Source organism: Choloepus didactylus, chromosome 2, assembly GCF_015220235.1.
Source record: "Choloepus didactylus isolate mChoDid1 chromosome 2, mChoDid1.pri, whole genome shotgun sequence".
NCBI lineage: Eukaryota > Metazoa > Chordata > Mammalia > Pilosa > Megalonychidae > Choloepus > Choloepus didactylus.
This window is the reverse complement of record NC_051308.1, coordinates 57916037-57942210: the sequence shown is the minus strand read 5'-3', so window position 1 is coordinate 57942210 and position 26174 is coordinate 57916037. Positions and strand designations below refer to the sequence as shown.

At 37.4% G+C, this 26174-nt stretch overlaps 1 protein-coding gene across 3 annotated transcripts in view; it reads right to left on the bottom strand.

Annotated features, from left to right (window-relative positions):
- Positions 1 to 1558: 1558 nt before the first annotated feature.
- Positions 1559 to 26174, bottom strand: part of KDM5B (lysine demethylase 5B) — a 95898-nt gene continuing 71282 nt past the window's right edge. The window contains exons 15-27 of one of the 3 annotated variants that reach the window (XM_037825031.1): positions 24608 to 24789; positions 24328 to 24452; positions 23265 to 23415; positions 22989 to 23103; positions 22310 to 22665; positions 21045 to 21183; positions 14132 to 14311; positions 13347 to 13505; positions 7985 to 8470; positions 6319 to 6430; positions 5357 to 5511; positions 3926 to 4246; positions 1559 to 3394 (exon numbers count right to left, since the gene is read on the bottom strand). In XM_037825031.1, coding sequence (XP_037680959.1) covers positions 3257 to 3394; positions 3926 to 4246; positions 5357 to 5511; positions 6319 to 6430; positions 7985 to 8470; positions 13347 to 13505; positions 14132 to 14311; positions 21045 to 21183; positions 22310 to 22665; positions 22989 to 23103; positions 23265 to 23415; positions 24328 to 24452; positions 24608 to 24789 — 2619 coding nt within the window. In that variant the 3' untranslated portion in view covers positions 1559 to 3256. Of the gene's footprint in view, positions 3395 to 3925; positions 4247 to 5356; positions 5512 to 6318; positions 6431 to 7984; positions 8471 to 13346; positions 13506 to 14131; positions 14312 to 21044; positions 21184 to 22309; positions 22666 to 22988; positions 23104 to 23264; positions 23416 to 24327; positions 24453 to 24607; positions 24790 to 26174 lie in introns of those variants that run through there. The other 2 variants (XM_037825032.1, XM_037825033.1) reach the window with 2 other exon arrangements.

Below are 26174 nucleotides of genomic sequence, written 5' to 3'. Positions count from 1 at the left end.
AGAATGAAAAAAAATTGTTTAATTCTATCTCCTGTTACAGATATGTATCATTTATAATCCATCCCAGTCTGCATTTATTGACAGGGAAACTAGGCAGGAGTGAGCCCAGCGAAACAACCATGGGCACCAACACCAGTCAAGCCTGCTTTAAGCCAGAAGTAGGTCTTAAATGGACTGCTAAATAGCCACCAAAATAAGTGGGGAAAAAAAAAAGAAGAGGCAGAAACCTGTTACAAAAGGGCCATGAGAGAACAATGATTGGTAGGACTCCTCCTTCCAGGTAGGAGTCCACTCTCTTCTTATCCTGCATTAATACCCAGAGGATCTATTCCTTTTTATGGTGGGATATAATGGCCATTTGGGTGTATCTCAGACCTTCTGCCAAAATACACAGTCCAAAAGCCTGAAGTTCTCATTTTCTTAATCTCTGCATGGCAGAATGAAGCAGATAAATTCAGGTTTTGACCAACCTCCACCGCCACAGGTGCCACTTCTGGTTTTAGGTTAACCTTGGGATAGAAAAATGAGTCCCCAGGACACAGAAATGAAGCTGAGAAGAGGTCAACCTCCTTTACAGTTAGTCCAAATTACACATTCTCCAGACTGGAGGCTACGTACAAGTGAGCCCTTTTGTACATAAATCCCCCAGTCTGATCTGAAAGGAAAACACACAAAGTCACTGAGGTGAGGTGGGAGTACTCTTTATCCACTCTTTGGTGCCAAGTTCACCAGATTCTTTACCCACTGACCCTCCTGGCTCAGATGCTAATCTAATACAGCTCCTCTTCCTCTCTCCCACCTCATATACCTGCAGGACTACTAAGACAGAAAACTGAAGTGTCAGTTTCTCTGTGTTTATCTTCTTTCCTCCGAAGTTCAGAAGTTTCTCCAGAGTACAGGCCAGCTTCACAACGAACACACAAAACCTGGTTTTAGATGACAACACTCTCGTTTAGGGTACAAAACAGAAAGTAAATGTATCTTTGTATGTTTACAGCATATAAGGTAGGAAGAATACTACAGGAGACTGGAAGACAAAGCTCAGGCTTTGTCATTCATTTACTAACAGCAACATTTTGGAAAACTGATACCCGCTTTAACTTTGGGATCATCACATGTAAAAACATGAGTGGTTCTCACCTGGAGAGCAAGTGGTTCAAATACACACATGCCTGCCCTTCCCCACTCACCAGAGATGTGGTCCTACCACACAAAGGTTGCTATTCGTGAGGTACTGTGTACAAAGTGCAGACTAAAAAGAAAAATCTATTATGAGGGGTGGTGCATGCTAGAAGGGCAAAGGTTCTAAAGGAAAAGGATTTATTCTAGAGGCAGTGTCCCCTTTAAGCTTACTTTCTCAGTGGAAGATGAGGACTGGGACAGTTGGCATCTTGTCCAATGTCAGGAGGTTCTAAGAATTTGGATACTAAAAAAGGCGAAACCACTATTTTTCCAGACTGTACTCTGGAGACTATATTCTTCTTTCTTGGTCCCCAAGCCCCAATAATACAAGGAGAAACATGACAACAACTGTGGGAAAACTGCAGACAACTGGGAGTCATTCTTAAAGAAATTTAATTATTTGAATTGCATAAAAGGGGATAGTACATTTAAATCTCTGCTACACCACAAACTGCTACTTTTGTTTTTGCTGTTGTTGTTTATTTCATTAAAAATCCACTACTTCTCCCATCTTCAGGTTTATGGCTATAGAATGTGGGGGAAACATATATTAAGAACAGAATAGAAAAAAGTAAGCAAGAGTCCATTCTGTTCACCAGAAAGCCTTCTCCACAGCAGAACAGAGCCCTTTAAAAAGAAAAGGAGGGAATAAAAGATATGGGCTATTCACACCTAGCAAAGATAGCTCGAGTTAGAAAGAGATAGGAAAAGACATTAGGAAGGCAGATCCTGGGTTTTCACGAGTTTCCTCTCAACCCATACTTTCCCAGTCCTCTGTGAGGATGTCTTCATTAGATTTCCTTGTGACACCTAAACTTAAACCAGTTTCCCTGTCAATACAAACATAAAAAAGGTATCCTTCTCACAGGACTGATCTGAGGATTGGAGTACTTTGCCAACACCCCAAGAAAGCTTATTAAAAAACAGCATGGCTTTAAAAGGGAGGTTCTATTCTTTGAAGACTGAGGTGTTCTTTAGTGGGGGCTGGAGGCCTAGCTCACCAAACAAAGTGGGATACAACAGAAGAATCCCCTAATGTTGTTTGTAGGCTGGCACCCATTGCTACTGCAGCGTGGATGGGGGAAGGCAATAGCGAGCAATCCCCTCGGCTCTGAGAAGCCCAGAAGGTAGAGGGGCAGAAGAAGCTGTAGTCTAGTGGCTCTAAATAACCAGCATTTAATGTTACATTATTATGACCAAGGATTTATTCCACACTATAAACTGCAACATTTGATACAAGCTACCAAGAAAGGAAAAAAAAAAAAAAAAAAAAAGAAGGAAGGAAAAAAAAGAAAAGAAAAGAAAAAAAGGTGAGGGAAGAAGGAGGGGACAGGGAGAAAGCCAAAATACAGCTGTAGCAATTACTTACAGAGCAGTCTCTTTTATACATCACTAGTTCATCAGTGACACTAGAAACTAGATATTTGCATTCTGTACATCAACCAAATGCTAAAGCACCAACACACTGTTCAAAGTTTTGTTTTGTTTTGCTTTTTAATTCCAGCCACTGAAACCAGACATAGAAGTTATTGCTCAGATAAATAAACCTAGTCTATTAGGGAAAAAAAAAAAAAAAAGGTGGATAAAGAAGGAAACAAACAAAAACCCCAAAAGTGAAAAACTTAAGTTCCCCAATGCGGTAACAGAGTAAACAAGAGAGATTCCTCAAATGAGGATTTACTGGAATTCTGGTGCCTTTCTGGGCACTGAAACTGAGTTGGACTCTTAAGCCGGTAAATCCCAGACAGAGGTAAGATTTCAATGCTGTACATGAAAAGGTGCAAGCTTCAATGCCTTCTAAATTGGTGGAAACCCCTGCAAAAAACAGTCAGTGTTTCAAACCTCAACAACCACAAACAGCTCTTAAGGAAAAAAATACAAAAGTGTCAAAAAATTTTTTAGTTGTTTTTTCTTTTTTTCAAAGAGTTCTGGAAAAATGATCCCATAAGGAATAGAAATAGCACCGTTTACAGGCTGGTTTGAATACCAGTCCTGTAGCTTTGCTGAGAAATTGAAGAAATCTTCTTGGTTGGAGTCCTGAATTACAATAAGTGGGAGTGTTTGTTTTTGTTTTTTACTTTCGGTTTGGTGCGTCCTTCACAGTACAGCGCACACAGATGTAGTCTTCTTTCTCTGCCATCTCTGGAGAAACACCAACACAGACCTGATGAAACCACTGATTGCAGCTGCCATCACACTGGACCCAGTCCACCTGGTTACAAAGAGCAGGGAGATGGGGTTTTCAGAGGAAAAAATGTGATTCAAAATTGGGCAGGCCAGCCTCAAGATATTCAGGCCGTATACCACTAACTGTCCCACCATTGGGACCTCTGGCAAAACAGCTAAGCCAAATGAGTGTAGCTGGTTCACCAGCCAAAGCAACCGAGTCAAAGCCATTCTTCAAGTCATGACTGCTTTGGCGTTAAGACAGCGCCGCCCTGTGATAAGTAAGCAAAAGGGCATTACATCAGCATCCCTCCCACCTTCTTAGTTAGCGCCGGGACGGTGAAAGCTGGAGGAGCAAGAAAAGGAAAAAGGGAAGAACAAGAGTTTCTTCAAGAAAAGGGAGGAGACCCAGGATCGATGGTAAGAGCAGAGGTATCAGTGGGGGGAGGGCTGAGCAATCCACTCAGATCAGCTCAAGCAGATAAGCAGAAGAGAAAGACCCAGCGAGATGAGGTCTAGCTTACAGGGTTTCTGAGTTAAGGGAAATCACGTCCTCTATGGCCCAAACCTCACTGACCTCATCTCCTTCTGGCTGCAGGCAGCTCACAGCTGGGCAGATGGCATCTTCATCCTCAGAGTCTTCCTGTTCAGAATAGGATGTATCTGAGGGCAGGGAATGAGTTTCAGCAGAACGGGCTAACTCATAGCTATGCTCTCTCTCTAACTTGAAATTGTTCATGTCCTTGGGATGGCTCAGTTTGATTTTCTTCTTTTTGGGGGTCCGCATTCTTTTAACTCGATCCCACCGCTCACTGGACAGGCCCTCTCTTTCCAGGCGTCTTTTCAGCTTTCTCTCAAGACTGTTGATTCCATCTCGCTTCCCTCGGCAGCAGTCATTCTGGGTAGAAGATGGGCAAATTCAATTTTAGCTTTCAGTTTGCCTACTACTTAAACTAGTGACTCTAAAGAGAAAACACTGTATATTAGAAACCAGATCACCCCCTACCAATATTGAAAAAATACACAGGACAAAGGAAGTGTTAAAGACACGATCAGCCTTCATTAGCCAACCAGCACCAGGAGATGGAGAAACGTTCAAAAAGATTTTCCTTTCCACCAAATCCATGAGTGACTGACTGCTATCAAGTTTCTATCTGGATGTTAATGTTTATGATTTGACCTACAGGCTCCTAAGGGACCACACTACTGCCTTCCTTCTTTAAGGAGTAGGGTGCATTCATTGAACACAGTTAATAATGGTCCTATACCATTTGGGACCATAGTGAGAAATAAAATTCTAAATGACAGTATCAGCCCTGATACTATCTTTACTGAGATTCTTCCCTAATATGGCCTCAGATCTTAGTAAGTTTCAATCCTGACTGTACTTTCAACAGGCCTTAAATGTTACAGTTCAATTAGTTCACTAGCAGGAAGAAGTAGCAGCTTCCTTAACTCTGAAACAGGACATTACATAGTATTCTTTTAAGTAAGGCAGCACTCAAAATGAGCCATCTTCATTCTAATTATCAAGTGTGTACACCAAATGTCTTACTGGGTTGGGAAGAGTAAAATAAAGCATTTGTTAAATGTTGATTCCAGACGTATCTTTGATTTTTTAAGGTGTTATCCCAAAAGGCCTTTCCAGCCATGATTACATTAACATCTCTATAGTATAGTACTCCCATCTTAAAGGAGAAAAATAATCCCATTTCTAGCCATTGACACAGGAAAAATGAAAAGAAGCAAATTTTGCGAAAAAGGAAAAGAAAATTCACACAGCAACTTATAATAGGACCAAAATCCAGGCTATGAGCTCAAACTATAGCAGATGATGCCTGGTGCCTATCTTCTCACTGGTATCAGGGGTTGTGAGGCAGGGCGTTTTACAGTCTTTTCTGTATCTAAGATACCATCTCATTCACCCCACTATTTAGATGGAATGACAGAAGAAAGCATACAGTCCCAGTCAGACTCTGCCTTTCTCAGCAGCTTCTTAGACACCTACCTTATCACTGCTGGATCTAACTAGTGAGCTCTGGTCACTTTGCTGAGCAGGACTTGGCTTTGCAAGTAAAGTCTGGTAAAGTTCCTGAATTTCAGGAAGTGAAACCTGGAGCAACTGGGCTTCCATCAATAGTTCATTCACTTCTGGACTAATGCCTGTTAAACACCAGACCAAATCAAAATTATGACAACACCAACTTTTAACAAAGGTGAGATAAGTGGAAGAAGGCTTGTCCCTCATACTGCTACCACCCTCTCCTTTTAAAATTAAATTCAGTTGAAGCCAGATTCATGTAATGTGCCTAAAGCCACAATATAACAAAACAGAGGCAAAACTAGATTTCCTAACTGTTCCTGATTACTAGGGAAGTACTAATTCCACACAGAATCCCTTCTTCACTTATATTACCAATGCAGAAGAGATAGTACCTCTGCCTTGATGGCTTTTAATAGGAAGCACAGAAACTCTTTGATAGCCCAGGGCAGGGGGATAAGCTGAGTGGATCAAGTAGCTACAGCATTACTAGACATACGCTGATAATGCTCCAGCTGCAGCATTAGGCCAGAATTCATGTGGTAGTCACTGATAGATAGGAACAGGAGAAAAAGAGGTAAATTTCAAACATGGATTACCTTTAAGATCCTCCACAAGTCTCCTAAGTAATATAGCAACAAGGGAGCCCATGACTTAGCATCTGACCTGAAAGCTTGGTATTAAATTATGAGTTGGCACAGGGATTAATTCTTTCATTCCTAAAAGCAAGGGACATAAAGCCTTCCTCTCTGTTTCCTTTGCATTTAGAAACCTTCAAATTAGACCCCTCCCCAACCTTGCAAATACATAGTAACCTATATCCGAAATTATAGGATAAAGGTGTTTTTTATGGTACCTGATCACTTATAACAAAAACCTAGTGCAAAATTCCTTGTTCCAGCCCTTCAAAATAATTTAAAAATACAAACCATGGAGAGGGATACAACTTCGTCCAGTAGAAAAGGGAGAGTGCAAATATGAGGTTCTGTTGTCCCAGTCATCAGGCAAGGAAAAGGATGTTGTGCCAGTAGGTTGAGATACCTAATGCAAGGAAAACATTCTGCAGTAGTAAGGCTTTTTCAGGATTAAAAATACTCCCACCAGTCTAATGAAAGTAGTTTGTGTTGTCAGGCAGGCAACCAGGAAATAGAAAAGACCTGAGTTTCCAAAACTGAAAGGAGCCTCTGGCATTTAGACCTTACCAGATCAACTCAGATATCCCCCTAAGACCAGCCTTTATTAATCTTCCTGGTTTTTCTTGAACTGATTTCAGAGAAGTGAAAGAAAGCCTTTGGAAGTAAGTCACTTTCTCTATGTGAAAACAGATCATCCAGCCTTTTATCCCTATGTAATTGTCCTCATTAAAAAGTATAACACAATGAACAAAGATACAGACACCTTTGAGTAAACCAATTTGAGGAACTGCCAGAACCCAAACCTTGATTTGTAACTCCTTTTCCAATGACAACACTTGGGGAAACTTGTCTAAGGGAAACCGAAGCCTTGCAGTCTCTTGCAGATTGTAACTAAGTTACAAATCAGGTTATACACCCACCTCCCTACCTTCCTCTGTGCCCCTTGAAGGAGCTAGAGAGAATTCTCCTTTAACACAAGTTAGTAAATAACAGCTGTGCCCTTTTCCTTTAATACTAAAGGTAAACTCCTAGCACATCCAGAACACAAATGCCTCAAGTGCATGATGCCAAATAGCCACAACTCATCTATGCAACAAATATTTAATTGATCATCTGCTGTGGCAGATCCTACATTCCAGAAGCCTGGAAAGAAAAAAACAAAAAAGGAACCAAATATGACAGAGACCAATATTTTTATCCTTATCTCTGATCTGCTGAACACTTAACTGATATTATTAATGTGTCTCTGTTCCTATAGAACAAGCAGCTGTGGTATCTGATAAAGAAATCGGTATTAGATTTTTAAGTTATCTGGTTAACTTTATATAAGGATTGAATACTGCCTGCCTGGCTGTACTTTTCTGATGTCTTCACATTCTTTTCCTGCAGCTATCTTCTATAGAAGAGGACAGAAAATTCTCCCTATTCCAGTGATGGTCATAAGAATCTGGCTTTTGGTAGAAAGATTATGGATGGCATGAAAACCCATAGCCTTTCTCCTCTGAAGCAACACAGTGCTCAAACACTTCCAAAAATTACTCTTCCTTAAAGGGCAGATGAGAGACAGAAGGCAGGAAGTACTTTCCCTTTAACTCAGTGACTTAAGATGAAAGCAAGCAACGACAAAAAAATTTTTATCGAGCAAAAATTTTAAAAATACATGTGTACACACAAATACATATGTAAAAATGTTAAATATCTGGGTTAACACCAAAATATTTTATGTATTATTTGAAACGGTCTATCTGTTCTATAGAAACAGAGTGCCTAGGAAACAACTTCTGACCATAAGATCAGAGGAAATGAAAATAACAGGGTAGATATATATTACCCTTGAAATAGGAAGCTATAGAGTGAGAGCTGGTAACAGTAAAGTGATCACCAAGGGAATACCCACACCAGAGGTACAGGTACAGAGCTATGCAAATTCCAATACCAGCAAAGAAACATTCAGACTCACCTTATTTGTCTCTGACACCTGTCCTGCTGAGGCTTGCCATCTGCTAATTAACAGTCCTGATCCTACTCGATCTTGCACAAATTTTAGATTCCCTGATGAAAGCAGTTGCTGAGTTCTGTGTTGCCAGTTCACGGTTCTTTCAATCATATATCGAAGTGCATCTCCCTCAGGAAGGCGAACTCGGATACGCTGCAAGGAGGCCAGCAGGGGAAGAATTTTCTCTAACGGAGGTTTCTCTGACCTCCGACAATGGGGACAAAGCCAGACTCGGGGGCCTTGGGAAATATTCGGTGCTGCCACACAGCTAGTGTGGAAAGCATCTCTGCAGAGTTCACACTGGATCATAGGAGCAGCTGGAGCCTTCTGACATAGGCAGACTTTCATCTCCACATCTTGGACAGGCGACAACAATTTACCTTCATTGGCAAGTCTGAGAGACTGTAAGGCTTCCATTTCCCTTAGACGAGCTTCCCCAAGTGTTGTCATCTGAAAAGGAGTTACAAATCAAGGATAAGGACATAGAGAACCCAGCCTTCCCCTAAAACTCAATGGTCCTAGCATTTAAGAGGATGGGCTGCAGAGTAGATCACCTGCATTCAAATCCTGGCTCTGCCTCACACTAAACTATGTGACCACAGGCAATATACTCTACTTGGCTAAATTTCCTCAAGTATAAAATAGAGATAATTACAGTGCACACCTCACAGGGCTGTGATGATGATCAAATGAGAGATGTGAGACAGAACATAGAACATTCTGCCTGGCACATGGTGAACACTTAAATGTGAACAATTACTTAACACATACCACTTAAAATTTTTTTTATTGTAGTAACATGTACAAAACATAAAATTTCTCATTTTATCCACTTTTGTATGTACAATCATTGGGATTACTTATATTCAAAACATTACCAAAACATTCCCATCACCCCAAAAAGAAAATCTGGACCAATTAAGCATTAATAACTCCTCATTCCCTCCTTGCCCCTGGTAAATTCTAGTTTACTTGCTGTCTCCACGAATCTGCATATTCTAGGTATTTCATATTAAGTGAAATCATACAATATCTGTCTTTTTATGTATGGCTTATTTCCCTAAACATGATATCTTCAAGGTTCATATCTGTGTAGTTGCATGTATCATTATTTTTAAGTCTGAATAATATTCCACTTTTTGCAGAATATTTCACATTTTGCTTATGCATTCATCAGCTGATAGAATTTGGGTTGCTTCTCCTTTTTGGCTACTGTAAATAGTGCTGTTGTTATGAATGCCAGTGTACAAATACCATTCGAGTCCCTACTTTAAGTTCATTTGGGTATATACCTAGAAATGGAGTTGACAGATCATATGGTAATTCTACTGTTAACTTTTTGAGGAACCACTGAACTGTTTTCCACATTGGCCATACAATTTTACTTTCTCACCAAAAATGTGCAAGAGTTCCTATTTCTCTGCATCCTCACCAATACCTGTCATATATGTATATATTTTAATAACGGCCATTCTAGTTGATGTGAAGTGGTATCTCACTGAGGTTTTTATTTGCATTTCTCTAATGGCTAATGATGTTGAGGATCTTTTCATGCAGTTATTTGGCCATCTGGCTATCTTCTTTGGAGAAATGTCTATTCATGTCCTTTGCCCATCTTTTAATAGGGTGGTTTGTTTTTCTGTTGTTAAATTTTGTAGGAGTTATCTATTCTAAATATTAAACCTTTATCAAAAATGTGGTTTCCAAATATTTTCTCTTATTCTATAGGTTGTCTTTTCACTTTCTTGATAATGTCCTTTGATGCACGAAACTAAATTTTGCGAAGTCCAATTCATCTACAAGTTTTATGGCATTGGTGCTTATATTTAGGACATTAATCCATTTTGAGCTAATTTTTATATATGGGCAGGATGCAGGGGTCCACTTTCTTTTGCATGTAGATATCTAGTTTTCCCAGCACCATTTGTTGAAAAGACTGTTCTTTCCCATTGAGTGGACTTGGCATCCTTGTCAAAAACCAACTGGCCAAAGGTATGAAGTTTTATTTTCAAACTCTCAATTCAATTCCATTGGTCTGTGTCCACCCTTGCGCCAATACCACAGTGTTTTGATTGCTGTAGCTTTGCAGAACATTTTGAAATCAGGAATTATGAGTCCGGCAATTTTAATCTTCTTTTTCAAGATGGTTTTGGCTACTTGGGGTCTCTTGCCCTTCTGCATGAATTTGTTGGTTTTCATTTCTGTCAAGAAGGCTATTGGAATTTTGAGTGGGATTGAGGTGAAAACATAAATCACTTTGGATAGTATTGACATCTTAATGATATTAAGTATTCTGATCCAAGAACATGGGGTTTTTCCATTTATTTAGGTCTTCTTTAATTTCTTTTAGTTTTCCATATACAAACCCTTTAAATAAATTTAATTATTTAATTAAATAAATTAATCCTTGGTTAAATTTATTCCTAGATATTTTATTCCTTTAGTTGCTATTATAAATGGAATTTTCTTGATTTCCTTTTTTAATTGCTGGTGAGACTAGAAACACTACTGATTTTTGGATGTTGATTTTGTACCCACCTTTTGAATTTGTCTAGCAGCTTTCTTGTAGATTCTTGGGGATTTTCTATACATAGTACAATGTCATCTGAGAATCCTTTCAATTGGGATTATTTTATTTCTTTTTATTGCCTAACTGCTCTGGTTAGAACTCTAATATAATATTGAATAATATAATGTTGAATAATGACAGTGGGCATCCTTGTCTGGTTCTTAATCTTAAAGGGCAAGTTTTCAGTCTTTCACCATTGAGTATGATGGTAGCTGTGGGTTTTCATATATGCCCTTTATCACATTAGGTATAGTCAGAAAACTATTCCTAGTTTTCTAAGTCTTTTTTATTAAGAAGGTGTGCTGGATTTAGTCAAATGTCTTTTCTGTGTCAACTGAGATGATCATGTGGTTTTTAACTTCTGTTCTATAAATGTGATATATTAAATTAATTGACTTTATTATGTTGAACCACTGTTTCACATGTAGGATAAATCCCACTTGATCATGATGTATAATTCTTTTCATGTTCTGTTTGATTTGCATGTATTTTCGTGAGGATTTTTGCATTTGTATTCATTCACAAGAAATACTGGTCTGCAATTTTCTTTTTTGTGCGGTATCCTTAACCTGGCTTTGGTATTGGGGTGTTGCTGGCCTCGTAGCATTTTAGGAAACAGAACCCTACTCTGTGAATTTTTTTTTAAGAGTTTGAGCAAGAATAGTGTTAATTCTTCTCAGAATGTTTGGAAGAACTCCCCTGTGAAGTCATGTGGTCCTAGGCTTTTCTTTGTTGGATAGTTTTTGATTACTGATTCTCTTTACTAGCTATTGGTCTGTTGAGATCAGTTTCTTCTTGAGTCAGCTTCGTTTGTGTGTTTCTAGGAATTCGTCCATTTCACCTAGGTTATCTAATTTGTTGGCATACAGTTGTTCACAGCATCCTCTTACAGTCCTTTTAATTTCTGGGGTGGGGGGAATTGGTAGCAATGACTCCCCTTTTATTTCTGATTTTAGTTATTTGCATACTCTTTTTTTATCAGTCTACCTAAAGATCTGCAATTTTATTGATCTTTTCAAAGAATCAACTTTTCCCTCATTAACGCTATTGTTTTTCTATTCTTTATTTCATTTCTCTCCACTCTAATATTTATTATTTCCTTTCTTCTGCTCAATTTGGGTTTAGTGTGCTCTTCTTTTTTTAGTCCCACTGGGTATAAGGCTAGGTTACTGATTTGAGATCTTTCTTCTTTTATAATGTAAGCGCATTTACAGCTACAAATTTCTATCTGAGCACTGCCTTTGCTACAACCAATGTTTTGGGTAGACAGTGTTTTAGTTTTCATTTATCTCGAGATATTTTCTAATTTCCCTTGTGATTTTCTTTGATCCACTGGTTGTTTAAGAGTAAACTGCTTAATTTCCACCTAACTGCAAATTTTCCAGTTCTCCTTCTGTTACTGGTATCTAGCTTCATTCAATTGTGGTTGGAGAAGATAATTTGTATGATATCAGTATTTAAACTTTATTGAGATGTGTTTTGTAACCTAACATATAAGCTTATCCTAGAGAATGATCCATGTGCACTTGAGAAGAATATGTACTCTGTTGTCGTTGGATAAAGTGTTCTATACATATCTTTCAGGTCTAGTTGGGCATATCACTTCTTAAAAGTCCAACTTCCCTGCACATTTATCTCCTAATAATTCACTTATCTCGAAACATACAGGCTATTCACCCTCCATGTATGCAAAGTTCTGAGGTTCTCCATTTGTTGTTCAGTTCCATCAGCTTTTGTGTCCTTCTAAAAAGGTACGTTAGGCAGACAAAGTCCCAACAGCAGCCACTATGCAGCAGCAATCTAAATCTTTCAATGTTAAGTGTGCTGCACACAGCAATGCAGACAATAAAACAGGATCCTTCATGAAAAAATTAAATAGTAACCACTTTACCAGACTTTTCTTACACTCACACAAGCTATTAAATAAGATCATCAGGGCAAAGGTAAAAGTAAGTAATCTGTAAAGTCTCTCTTTGTAAAGAAAGCCAAGTTACAGGAAAGTGCACAGTTCAGTTAAACCTCTATGAATGACTTGAAAACACATATACACACATGTAGAATCACCTTTATAGTAAAAAGCTGAAGTAATTCTGAACACATTTCTGAATACTGTTTATAAACTGTCAATAAATGGAACTTTTTTACATGAACAGATTAAGCATCTACTATATACAAGGTATCCAATACATAAATAAGTCCAGGCATTACAAGTTTACTCATTGTGCACACATGAAATAAAAGCAGAGTTTAAAGGTGGCAAATTCGAATCATTAGCCATGTCAGACTTGGCCACTACCACCTCAAATTTAATGTCCAGCTTCTGTGGCTAGTTTCCCCAAGGAAAGCATCAACAGAGCTTACCAAATGCAGGTCATGCTCAAATAAGGATCCAATACACAATTTCAAGTATATTTCTTATTGTAAATTGGTAAGCTGGTATTGCAGTTTCACATTATCTGTTAGCCTTGATCTCCTTAGTCAACATCCCTGGATCAACCCATGGGCAATGACAAGACAAGAGTTTCTGAACCTCCAAGATTCAGACTGGAAGGCTTTCCCTGGCTCTTATGCACCTCTGTGTATCTTCTGTTCAAAACCATTATGTTTAACAATTTTCAGAAAATTTATTTGATAAAATTGGGTAAATTTTAAAGTCTGCCTTCCCAATATTCTTGTAAACAAGGAAGAGTTAGAAATTATCCTTCTCAACAACAGAGAAAGTAGAGGGGCAGGGGGGGAGAGGTGTCTACTACGTACAGCTGAAGCAGTCTCTTTGCTCTCAGTTAAAGCTCTCTCCAGGTCACTTAGACTCTCTAATTTGGTGGTTCTCTTTTTTCCACTTGGCAAGGGCTCCTTTAACTTTCTCTGTTTCCTCTTCAATCCCAAAGGGCCAATATCACATCGAGGACACAGCACCTAAAATGGAACAAAGCAAAACCATTTGTAAAACGGATTACTTGAAATCATTTATTTGAAAGCATTTATGGAGTAACAAAACAAAAGCCTAAGTGGTAGAAAGGATATACATTTCTTAATAGCTAACATTTTCTTAGAAACATGCAGCCCTGTGGCCAAGAGACTTCCCTTAAAAAAAAAAAAGATAGAAAAAAAGTTCTTAAAGAGGATTTTAGTTTCCAGATTCAATTAATAAGTAAAAATGTGATATATGCCTATTCTACTCATGATGCACAACCAATATCAGTTTATCAGAAAATGGAAAGTGCAGCTAGAGTGCTTTATGAGAGATAGGATGGGTAAGATCATTTACCAGTTTGGTTAGTGAAGCATAGCCAAGGTTAAAAGTTCAATTTCAACACAGGTTGAGGAGCATCACACAATAAGAAAAAATGCTAAAGGTACCCAGAGAACATTTAAAGGTTGCTTCACCAGAAGCTTAGAAGTATTTCCTTGGCTCTAATGGAAAAATAACTACAGAACATAGATCAATCACTGATGTCATCTTTGTATGTGATGCGCTGCGCTGCATATTTTACCAAGCTAGGATATCTAAGGTCTGATGGATGCACTGGTTGTAAACTTACCTCTAAGAGAGAATATGGAGAATTCTCAGTCAAGAATGTATTAGCGGCACATTCTTTCCAAACCTGAACCTCAGCTACTAGTGACTCCAGTCTTGGTAAAGAATTCAGATGTACTGGGATAGATCGGCCCCGTGCAACGAGTTCTATAAGTGTGTCTAACACTGGGACACGTCCTCCAGCCTAATAAATTAAGAAAAATTATAACAATTTAGAAAGAAAAAAATAATGACTATGTAAAAGTCAGAAAAAGCACAGATCAGATTGGGCCTACTCCATGATTTCAACTATGTTAAATCCACAGATGTAGACAAAATCTGCCAGCTGACCAAATGGTCATAGGGGTTGGGTAAGGGTGATATTTGCTCATTTATTCAATAAATACTTAAGAGACCCTAGTTTGTGCTGTTTTAAGGATAAAATGATAATTATGACATATACTGTTGTTTCTTTGTTCTGACTATTTACACCCTTCTATATTCACTTGTCACTTGATTGCTACAAATAGTCTGGAAAAAAAAATTCATCAGAAATGGAGATTTGTAATTAACTCAAGATTCATACTGACTTACATAAAGAAAAGCAATGAAACAGTACTTATCTCCAACCCACTATCCAATGATGTATTACAATAATTTGGATACTCAGTATAAATTATTCATTAAACTAAAATGTGTCGAAGAAGCCCACTGGTTCTCAAACTTTAACATGCGTAAGAATAATCTGGAATGCTTATTTAAACAGTTTCCTGGGCCTCATTCCCCAGATATTCTGATTCATTAGGTCAGGACAGGGTCCATGAATTTGTATTTCAAATAAGTTCCTAGGTGATGATGCTACTGACACTAATGCTGCTGGGTCTGGGGATGACAATTTGAGAACCACCAAGACACCCAAACTGGAAGGAAGAATAAAAGCATTATGCTATTGGGGGTGGGGACAGCAGGGGAAAGCAAAGGCTTGTGCTAATACAATGATAAATCTTAACACTGCTAATGGTAAATTATCCAGATACGTCTTCTGATGTGACACAGTATGAAACACATTATAATCCGAAGTTTTGATGTATTCCAGCTAAAAATGTTTAACTTCAAATCATCAAGGCTTTAAAATAACTTCCAAATTGTAGGAAACACAAGGATTAGAACACACCACAAAGAAATAACCATGCAAATCCTGAAGGTGGAAGATACCACAAGACAACTGTTCTAAGGGTGGGGGTGGGGGTGGGGGAGGGGCTATATAACCAATTAGTTGCAACACGTGGTCCTAGACTGGACAAACAACTATAAGTGATCTTAGGAACAACTGAGAAAAACTGAATATGAACTGGGTAGACCGATATCCACTACTTTTAATTTTTGTTACTTTAAGATTAAAACTGTTAGGGCATGCAAGCCCTGCCCCAACCAAGATAGCACAGTGAGACACTTCAGGGTTCCTCACCTCAGGAGCTTTGAATAACCAGCAAGAACTGGCAGAAACATTCTTTTTCAAAGCTCCAGAAAAACAGTTAAAGGGCTACAGTAATAGCAAATGAAAAAAACAAAAAAAAAGACCCCTTAAAAGCAGTAATTTTGTGGTACCCTGCTGGCCCCGCCCCACCCCTCACTGGCTCATCGTGGAGGCAGCCTGTGCTCCCAGTGCGGATCCCTGGTAACCCTCGTGCACATATTGGGAGCATGTGTGTCTGCCACAATCTGTCTGGTGGTGGCCTGAGGGACTTGCCGTCCCAACACACTCCTGTGGCTCATGTAGCTCTCCAACAGGACATTGTGGAGAGCAGTCAAGTCATGTGCCTGGGTTAACAGATTGTCAGCTGTAGCACATACAATGCAGTGCCCGGGACCATGAGGAAACTGTTCTTGAGAAAGAAAGGATATTTCTATCTGTGTAAATGGGGTGATTCCTAGGATCACAGGTGCATGCTCAAGACAAGGCACATGCACAGAAAGGCCCCTAAGCTTTGGCCTCAAGCTATTCTCTAAACTCATTTTTATCAATAAATTCTGAAGGAGAACACTCCCACAGGCTAATCTGCAAAGACTAAGAGAGGTGTTCTCCTTTTTCCTTTTTTTTTGATAGCCCTGGCATTCAAAGTCATTCAAAGCCGTAACACTAAATGGATACAAGCTTAAGGAACAGATGCCTCCGAGTCTAACTGCAGTGATAATATGTTAAAATATGACAATATTCAGGATTCAACAAAAGATTACAAAATGTACAAACAGGAAGCAATGGCCCAGAAAAAGGAGAAAATGAAGGCATTAGGAACCAGATGAGGACTAGACTTGAGACATATCAAACTTTTTAAAAAATGGTCCTAAATATGCTCAAAGAGCTAAAGGAAAAACATGGACAAAGAGCTAAATGAAATCAGGGAAATGATGAACACAAAAAGAATAACAATAGAGATAGCAAGTATGAAAAGGAACCAAACAGAGCTGCATACCACAGTAACAGGAATTTAAAATTCCCTAAAGGAGTATGACAGCAGATTGGAGGTGGCAGAAGAATCAGTGAACTTGAAGCTAAGACAATTAAATCATCCAGTCTGGGGCCCAGAAAGAAGAAGAAAAAGAAAGTATATCAATACACATATTATGGGAGTCCCAGATGAAGAAGAAAAAGAAAGAGGCTGAAAAAATATTCAAAGAAATAATGGCAGAAAACTCCCCAAATTTAAGGAAAGACATGAATATACACATCCAAGATGTTCAACAAACTCCAAACAGGACAAATCCAAATGGACCTAAGCCACATTGTTATATACCATGTAGTAAATATAAAGAGAATTCTAAAAGCAACAAGAAAGAAGCAATTTGCCACATACAATTAGTCTCAATAAGATTAAGAGCCAATTTCTCACTGGAAACCATGGAGGCAAAAGCAGTGGGATGACATATTTCAAGTACTGAAAGCAAAAAAAAAAAAAAGCCAATCAAGAATTCTATATCTGGCAAAACTGCCTCTCAAAATGAGGAAGAGATTAAGACATTCTGAGATAAACAAAAGCTGAGGGAATTTGTCACTACTAGACCAGCCCTACAGGAGATGCTAAAGAGAGTTGTGCAAGCTTAAAGGAAAGGACAATATATAACATAGCTGCATAAAGAAATCAAGATTTTTGGTGAGGTTAATGACATAAGCAAATATAAATGTCAGTACTATTGTTATTTCTGATTTGCAACCCCACTTTTTACTTCCTACAGATCTAAAGGGCAACTGCATAAAAATGTAATGATTAATCAGTGGTTTTGGATTCAACGCATAAACATGTAATTTGTGTCAAAAACCACATAAAGGTGAGGAGAGAAAGAAGAGTATTTGAATGTAATTTGTGTGTACTATTGAAGTTAAGTTGGTATCAAAGCAAACAAGAGTATTACAGATTTAGGAGGTTAAATTTAAGCTCTATGATAACTACAAAGAAAATGTCAGAGGATATGCAAGTTCATAGAGACTGAAATTAGAATACGAGTAGCCAGGGGTTAAGGACAGGAGGAATGGGGAGTTAATGCATAATGAGTATAGGGTTTCTGTTTGGAGAAATGGGGAAGTTTTGTAAAGGGAGGCAGTAATGGTGCCACAAATTTGTGAATGTGATAATCCCACTGAATGGTATGTTAGGGAGTGGTTGAGATGGGAAAGTTTATGTGGTATATTTGTTTCCACAATTAAAAAAAAAAAAAAAAAGTAAGAGCAACTAAAAGACATGACAATTAAATGCAAAACTTGATCCTGGATGGGATCTAATAAGGCAGGAGAAAAGGCTCAAAAGGACATTATTGAAAATGTACAGTGTTCCCATTTGGAATGATGGAAATGTTTTGTTGTTGGATGGTGGTGATGGTAGCATAATATTGTGACCATAATTAACAGCACTGAAATATATATCTGAATGTGGTTAAAAGGGGGAAATGTTGGGTTGCATATATGGAAATAGAATAAATTTTTTTTTAAAGTCCATGGAACTGCATTACACAAACAGTGAACCCTAAATTAAACCATAGACTATAATTAATAGTACAATTATAAAAATGTGCTTTCACCAATTTAACAATGTACCACACCAATGCAAAGTGTTAATAATAAGGCAGTATAAGGAATGCTGTATTTTATGCATGATTTTCTATAAACCCACAACTTCTCTTAAGAAAAAAAATTGGAATGTGGACTGTAAGCTTTGTATCAATGTTAAATTTATAGAACTTGATAACTGCACTTAAGGAAGTTATACAATGAATAAACATGGTAGCAGTAATTGTTCAAGGAGCACTTATGATGTATACAACCTACACTCAAGTGTTCGGAAAATGCATTGTTAAATAGATGTACATAAAATTAGATAAACAGATTTAAGAAAGAAAAAGAAGGAAAAAAACAAAAGGAAGGAAGAAGGGCAAATGTGGCAAAATGTTAAAATTGGTGGATCTGGGTATCTGGGTGGTTAGGGGTATGGGGTTTGTATTATCTCTATAATAGTTAAAAGTTTGAAAGTATTTCAAAATAAAAAGTTAAAAAAACTGTTAGGGTATAAATGTTCTGCCGAACACTTAAAATGAATAAATGACTCAAAATTATACGCTATTTCTATATATTCAATTAAGAAATATACAGAGTGCTTGCTATGTATAAACCAGAACTCTGGATAACATTTTAAAATAAATTATCCAATATGAAGTGGTTCCTTATTGTTAATCATATATATTAGTCCTTAAATACATTATGCAAATAAAGGCTAAGCTAGTATTTCAAAAATGGCGCAAAATTTGCTTTCTGCCCTTATGGACACTGTTCCAAACACAGTACTAAGTAGCACATAAGTACTAAATATAAAGGGAGCCAACCTATATCCAAATGTCCTCTCTTTTTGATTTCACATGTTAGTCTCTCCTTATTGCAATAACTTTACCTTCTGGACTGCTACCAATTATCGAGTGAAAAGGGGGACCATGAGGGTGTAGGAAAACTAATCACTACAGTTCCAACAATGATTGACAAGCACCTGAATCTAAAACTCACATTAAGGAATTTTACTTACACAGTAAATGCCTTCCTTAGTTTTTCTTTGGTTAGCCTTAATTATGTAATCTCCTCAAATAATGTAACTTCTCTTCCCTATATACTAAACAGATGGCCAGATGTTTGATTATGAACATCTGTACTGAACTGTCCTGACATTTCTTGTTAGGAACTGTCTAATTAGCACCACTTAAAATCACACAAATATTCAGAAAATCAAATCTTTCATTTCTAGAATCTGATGGCCTCCACAAAACCAAAATTGAGACCCGAGAACAGTATACATTTTTAAAAACATAGCCTATTAAATAGTTCACAGATCTTGTTTCTCACTGAGTCCACAAGACCTGTTGGTTTTAAATGACTAAAGAGGTAAATGAAGACTCCCCACCACCATTTTCTTCTTTTAAACCTATAGGCAAGACAGTGAGGATAACACCTAGCATAGAGCCACAAATACTTGGTGATAATTCTCAAGGAAATTTTTTTGTTTTGTTGCATTTCTTCAATAGGGTTGCAGGGGGCACTTTTATTTAAGTCACTACTGGTGAAAATTCTGTGCCTTTGGGTCTGATTTGGCCATGCAGTCATATAACTAGATTCACTGAATCTGCTACTCTTGATTGCCTAAACTCCCAACCTTGTTCACTGCCAACAAAGTTCCACAAGGCAATCATACTTATCAAGGATCAGAAACTACACCTCCTCTTACAAGTCCATTTTTAGCCTTTTCTTCAATCCTAACCACGGGTTTATTCAAATTTGCAAGGGAGGTTCACCAGCTCCCAGAAAAAGTTGATTGACGAAAGTACGATTTGTTTTGTATGACTGCGTGGTATATGAATATATCTCAATAAAATGAAGATTAAAAAAAAAAAAAAAAGACATAATGCTGAGCAAAATAAGCCAGGCACAAAAAGAGAGATATTGTATGTTACCGCTAATGTGAATTCTGTGAAAAATGTACAATGTTTTATACTGTAGAATGTAGGGGACCTAGAGATACCAATTAGTGGAGGGGGAATGATAATCTAATAAGAACAGATAAACTATGGAGGGTAATCTCAATGTTATGGGAATGTTCAGGAATGATTATGGTTTGTAAACTTTCTTGGATATAGTAAGATCATGTTGGAAGCAATAGAGTTATTTTAGGTTTTTTTTTTTTCTCTTATTCCTTTGTTTTCTTAGGGGTTGTTAATTTTCTTGGGGTATGGTAGGAACACGTTGGAAGCAATGTAGTTATTTTAGATTATTTGTTTTTCTTACTCCTCTGTTTGGACATGGTTTATTAATTTTCTTGGGGTATGGTAGGAACATATTGGAAGCAAAGTAGTTATTTTAGGTTATTTGTTTTCCTTAATCCATTGCTTTGATTGAAATGTTGTGGGGTTTTTTTGGTTGTTGTTTGCCTGTTTGTTTTTAATTTTTTGATAAACAAAGTTAAAAAATTGAAAAAAAAATCAGTAGAAAAATGGGAGTAAAAACTAAATGACAAATAGGGTGGGATGGGGGGATGGTTTGGGTATTCTCTTTTCACTTTTATTTTTTATTCTTATTCTGATTCTTTCTGATGTAAGGAAAATGTTCAAAAATAGATTGTGGTGATGAACGCATAACTATATGATCATACTGTGAACAGTTGATTGTATACCATGGATGACTGTATGGTTTGTGAATATATTTCAATAAAACTGAATTAAAAAAAAAAAAAAAAGTTGATTGAACTGTCTAAACTTTAAGTAAGTATATCTAAATAAGGCTCGGAGAATTAGTAAACCCCTATGTACTGAATCTGTGGACTGAGATCCAACATATTATCCTTTATAGCTTTTCATGTATTAGTTATTATCGATGCATTTATACATTAAGTCATTTCTTTTTAAACTACCTGCAGGGCCTCTACATCCCGAAGCCAGTCTCTGGCTCTCTGCACTGAGTCTTTCAGAGCCACACCATTGGGCAGATACGCAGGGATCTCTTCAATTTCTTTCACTGCTGTAGCAAGGCTGTTCAGTGAATGCCGTGGTCTATGAAAATTAAACATAAAAAGCACTTAGCATTTTATATGATGGTTCATTTTTCTTATGGTTACTAGAATGACCAAAGAAAAAAAACAAAAAACAAAAAACAAAACCGTTTCAGAGGAAATTCAGTATGTTAATTCTTTTCAAATGGCACTGACTAGATGTCAAATTAACTTGTTTCAAATGGCCACGTAAGACTTAAAAGCATCTAAAACAAAAAAGCAAATGACTCAGTGAAGCATTTAAGTTCCACTCATTCCTGATTTTATGATGGTATTAACCACATACTTCCATTTGTAGAAGGTAACTTGGTAACAGAAAATCCCCTCTATGCTAAAGCTAGACACACTGTCAAGGCTCATAGTTTCACTATGAAAGTTTTAACTCACCAGAATATCAACAAGCCCAATGCACAGAACCAAAAAATTCTGCACTCCTTGCTCAATGACCACTATTTTGAGATTATAAAAGAACATCTATAGCTTAGATATTTTTTGTGATTATAAAGAACATCTATAACCTAAATTTTTTTGTGCTTTATGTTGTCAATTGCATCAATTGACAGAACGCCAGATTAGGAAATGGCTTTGTTCTCTTCTCCCTCACAGCCAGCCTGTGTCCAATCAAATCTCTCAAATCTCGATGAGGAACCTTGAATTACAAGGTAGAATAAGCAACAGCACAAACATATACTCCTTCTCCTGCTGGGAATTATCTGTACTATCTTTACAGAACTGTGCAAGTTAACTCTCTGATATTTTCTCTTTAAGACCCCCTAGACCATCATATGTTACCTGTGGGTTTAAACCATTCCACTTATTTGTAAAACTTTTCCACTCTCAAAGATAGTATTACCTGGGTCCAGAGAAATTTCATTAAACCAATTCTAGAGGCATGTCCATTTGAATCCTTCATTTCATAATCAGTAAATTAAGAAAAAATTAATATTCCACATTCCAAAGCTGCCCTAAATATTTCAGGTATTTCTACATGTATATGATAAATATACAACTGCAGCTAATGTTTATTGAACACTTGCTATGTGCTAATCACTGTGCTCTATGCTTTTAAGATGGATATATATTATCCAACTTTCCCCCAAGGGAGAGATGTGAGCTTGCTTTTTCACCTGGCTTTGAGGAGACTCTTCGCTTTGTCATCCCAGTGTTCTGACACAGTGAGCAGTTCTTGCAGCCGGGCCATAGCTTTCTCCACTGCTGAATATGGGGCCAGCCCCACTCCTAGGTCTATGAGACGTCTCATATCATCTAAAGTAAGGGAGCTAGGATCTAGGCAAGCTTGCTGCACCTCTTCCAACCAACGGGCCTGCTCAAGGCGAATACGCATCTCAGCAAGCTGAGGAAGTTCAACATCAAATTCAAAGCTGATGTCTAGCAAGTCCTGCAGCTCAGCAGCACTGGGCATTTCCTCAGAGAGTAGTTTCTGGCTATGCTGTTGGAAATCCTCCACACGATTCAAGAGGTCCTAAAAAATACAGGTTGCTGCTTTGATCAAAACAGTATTTCAGTAATTGGCTTCTTTCATATTCAGAATCTTTAACGCATATTCAATGTGGTCTTCTCCCATCTCACCTGATTTTAGTAATAATATGGGTAAAATGAGGGAATACACAAGCCAACTGACTGCTGCGGACCTGTTATAATCTCTTTACACACATGCAAACCACTCAATGTGGTAAACCATTCAATGTGTTTTAAAACACTTGAAAATAAATGTAAAATTAACCAAAGACTACTTACTCCTGTCAACTGAGTTTATTTATAAAATAAGGGATTACCAATGGTTACCTTTAACAATGGTGTTTGACTGAGGACACATGGAAGAGCATACAGCTGTGTCACAAACTGTCGGAGCTCATTCACTGTCAACTGATTTTGGGATTTTCCTCCACCAGATCGATATCTATAAATACAAAGGTCCAAGGAAGAAGTCTTTTGAGAACATATATAAGCATCACTCCCAGGTTCCAATGCCTCAGGGATCCAGAAGTAAAGCTAGATTCAAAAAAGGTTTCCAGGTTTAGCCAACCGAGTCCAAACTCAAATAGTCAGAAGTATACATACCTAGTTTGCCTTTTGCCGTTAAGCAACTGCTGTGCAACAGAGGCACACTTCTCTGCATCCTGAGTGACTAAGCGCAGGTGACGCAAAAGATCATTGTCTGGGAATTTCTTCATTTCAGATTCTTCAATTAAAGCCTTAAAGCTGACAAGGCCTAGGAATAAAGAAAAAGTCATTTTTTTCTGTAATCACTTTGCTTTATTACTACTGGTATGAAATACAAAGAGGGCGTTTGTTTTTGTCAATTCTTATCTATAAATAAGAAATCTTAAATACAATGTTTAAGATCATTAATACATTTGTTCATTTGATTTTTTTTCTGTGGGGAGAGGAGCAGGAGGGTAATAAACATGTGTACCTGGAGTTAAACCTCACTATGGGAATAAGACCTGAAATGTCTATGACATACAAAATGGAAAACAAATACTTGTGAAAACAAAGCAAATACAAATTCTTAGTGAGGCTTGAACCTGTATTTTATTTTGCAGTTGGGAGGTAATTAGTTTGCTCAGAAGTAGTGATAATGCTCCCTTCCCCTAAATGAAAGAATAGAGTTATTCTGTTGGGCAACAGAAGGGAGAGCAAGTAAAAACTTTGAAAGAGATGGGAAGAGAAGTAGTAACTGACTTTCAAAGGTAATTACAGGTGACAGAGACCTTAACTTTGACTAGAACTACGAAGTAATAAACCAACAATCCAGAGAGTCCTAATTTAATGTTCATGCTGCCTCTGTCCCCAGATAGTTAAAAAAAAAATTATAAAAAAGCTTTTCTAAGATTCCATACAAAATGTGAAATGTGTTAGTTTCTGAGACAAAGAGGTATAAGAAGATTTCATTAAATAAACTATCTTGAACAATGATATACAAAAGATTTCACTCTGTTGTACGGATGTCTGCCTCATTTTTCCTTCTTTGCTAATGCTCTATAACCTGGCTTGACAGGGACTAGCCAAGAACTAGATGAGGTTATTTCAAGTAATCTGTTTATTGATGACTTTAAGTTGGCTACATTAAAGTCAGCCCCAATTTGTCAATCACCGAGTCACGCTTTTCTATACCACATACTTTTCTTCTTGTTGATCTTTGCCTCCAAAGCTTCATTCACATTCAAGGCCCATTCATTGTACGATTCTGCTCGAAGCTTCAATGCATTCATCATGGGGTAGAGATCATCCAGAGTATATCTATACCTGGAAACAGAATAGCAGACTTAGCTTTGATATATGTGTATGGGGAAAACTGGATTTTTTATACTTAAATCTCAGCCTGCCTGGAACAGGGATGTCACTGAACCTTTACTATGGATTCAGTATTTTCCACAGGAGAAACAATTCTTCCCACTTACCGCAGTTTATATTTATAAGGAAGACAGGAACACAATTCTTTCACATGATGCAGGCAAACAAGCAAACCAGGTTTACAAGAACAGGAGATGGCAGACATGAAGCACGTAGTTTTGCATTTTATACACTGACGCTCATCATCTGGCAACAGTTCAAAATCCATTCTTTCCGAATCAATCACTCCCTACAATAAAGTGTACACATTAGAGGCCTCCAAAGGATTAAATAATCTACCAGCCCCCAAGACAAATGTGCAATAGCTGAGTTTCAAAAAATATAGCCAAAATAAGGAGTAGAGTATATGATTAAAAGTGCATGTAATACAAAGTAACAATGACCTAGCAAATAAGGGCAAGTTCATCTACTTTCACTTGCCTAGGGAGAATGCCTTTGTAAAATTTTCTCCTTTTTGGACAAGGTAAGGTCTTACATTTGGCCATTTTGATCTAAATATGAAAACAATTATTAAAATATATACTAAACTATAAAACTACTGAGATCAGTTGTCTATTCTACTCCAAATTGGCATGGTACATATTTTAGATATGGATAAGAGCAAAGGAAATATATAGTCTTTCTACTTCTGAGGAACTGTTAAAGCCCTATATAGGGCCCTAGGTTAAGATTACTAAAGAATCTATAAAAAGAACAAAAATAAATAAAAAGGAAAGAAAATGAGAAAAGTGGAAACAATTAACATAGGGATGACTGAGGTTGGGAAGATGCTGGGTGGTCTCTTAGACTTTTACATAAAAAGCTGTTTGAAGGGATATCATTCCCTGAAATGGTCAGAAAATTTGTGCAATAAGAAAGACTAAAATCATAATAAAGCATTTTCTAAAAGAAAGGATGTCAAGAAAAGTAGAGGAACTAGAAATCAAAATGGAGGAATCAAGAAAAGTAGAGAAAAATTTCTCCTTAAGGTCTTGAATCAACAAATTTCAACTACAGTTTATACTACCTGACATCTACAGGGCCTTCTTGGTATATACCTTTTGTCATTCAGAGATCACCTTCTACCACCTTTTCTCTTTATCCAGAACTGGATCTAAATCCAACCTGGAGAACTCTAGACGTTGAATACTCAGTTTATGAACCATCAGGCTCCTCTGTTTTTCTCTTTTATCCTGTATTTTAACCTTTTGACCATTTCACTTCCTGTCAATTCTAAGGACCAATAAAGACAAGGAAAGAAAGGAAAATACTAATGAACAGATTTTGGTTTTAATCTGGGATAATGAAAAAGGACTTCATGATGGAGATAGTTGAAACTTTTGTTTAAAATGAGATTAAGGACTATCTCCATAGATTTTAGTTGTGATGTAATCTTGTAGTTCACAAATTTTAATCTTTAAATATCCACATCTGGAAAAAAAATTATTTTCCCAAGTACCAAAAATGAGCTACCATTATTGGTATAAGACTTTGGTAAGTCACTTAAACCCTCTGTTTAAGGTGGGTAGGGTAAACTGCTGATGATCCAAAAAGGGCTCCAGAGAGCCAACATTCTAGGATTCTACCCAAAGAGGACTATTTAAAATAAATCAAGGTGACGCTCTTCACAGATTA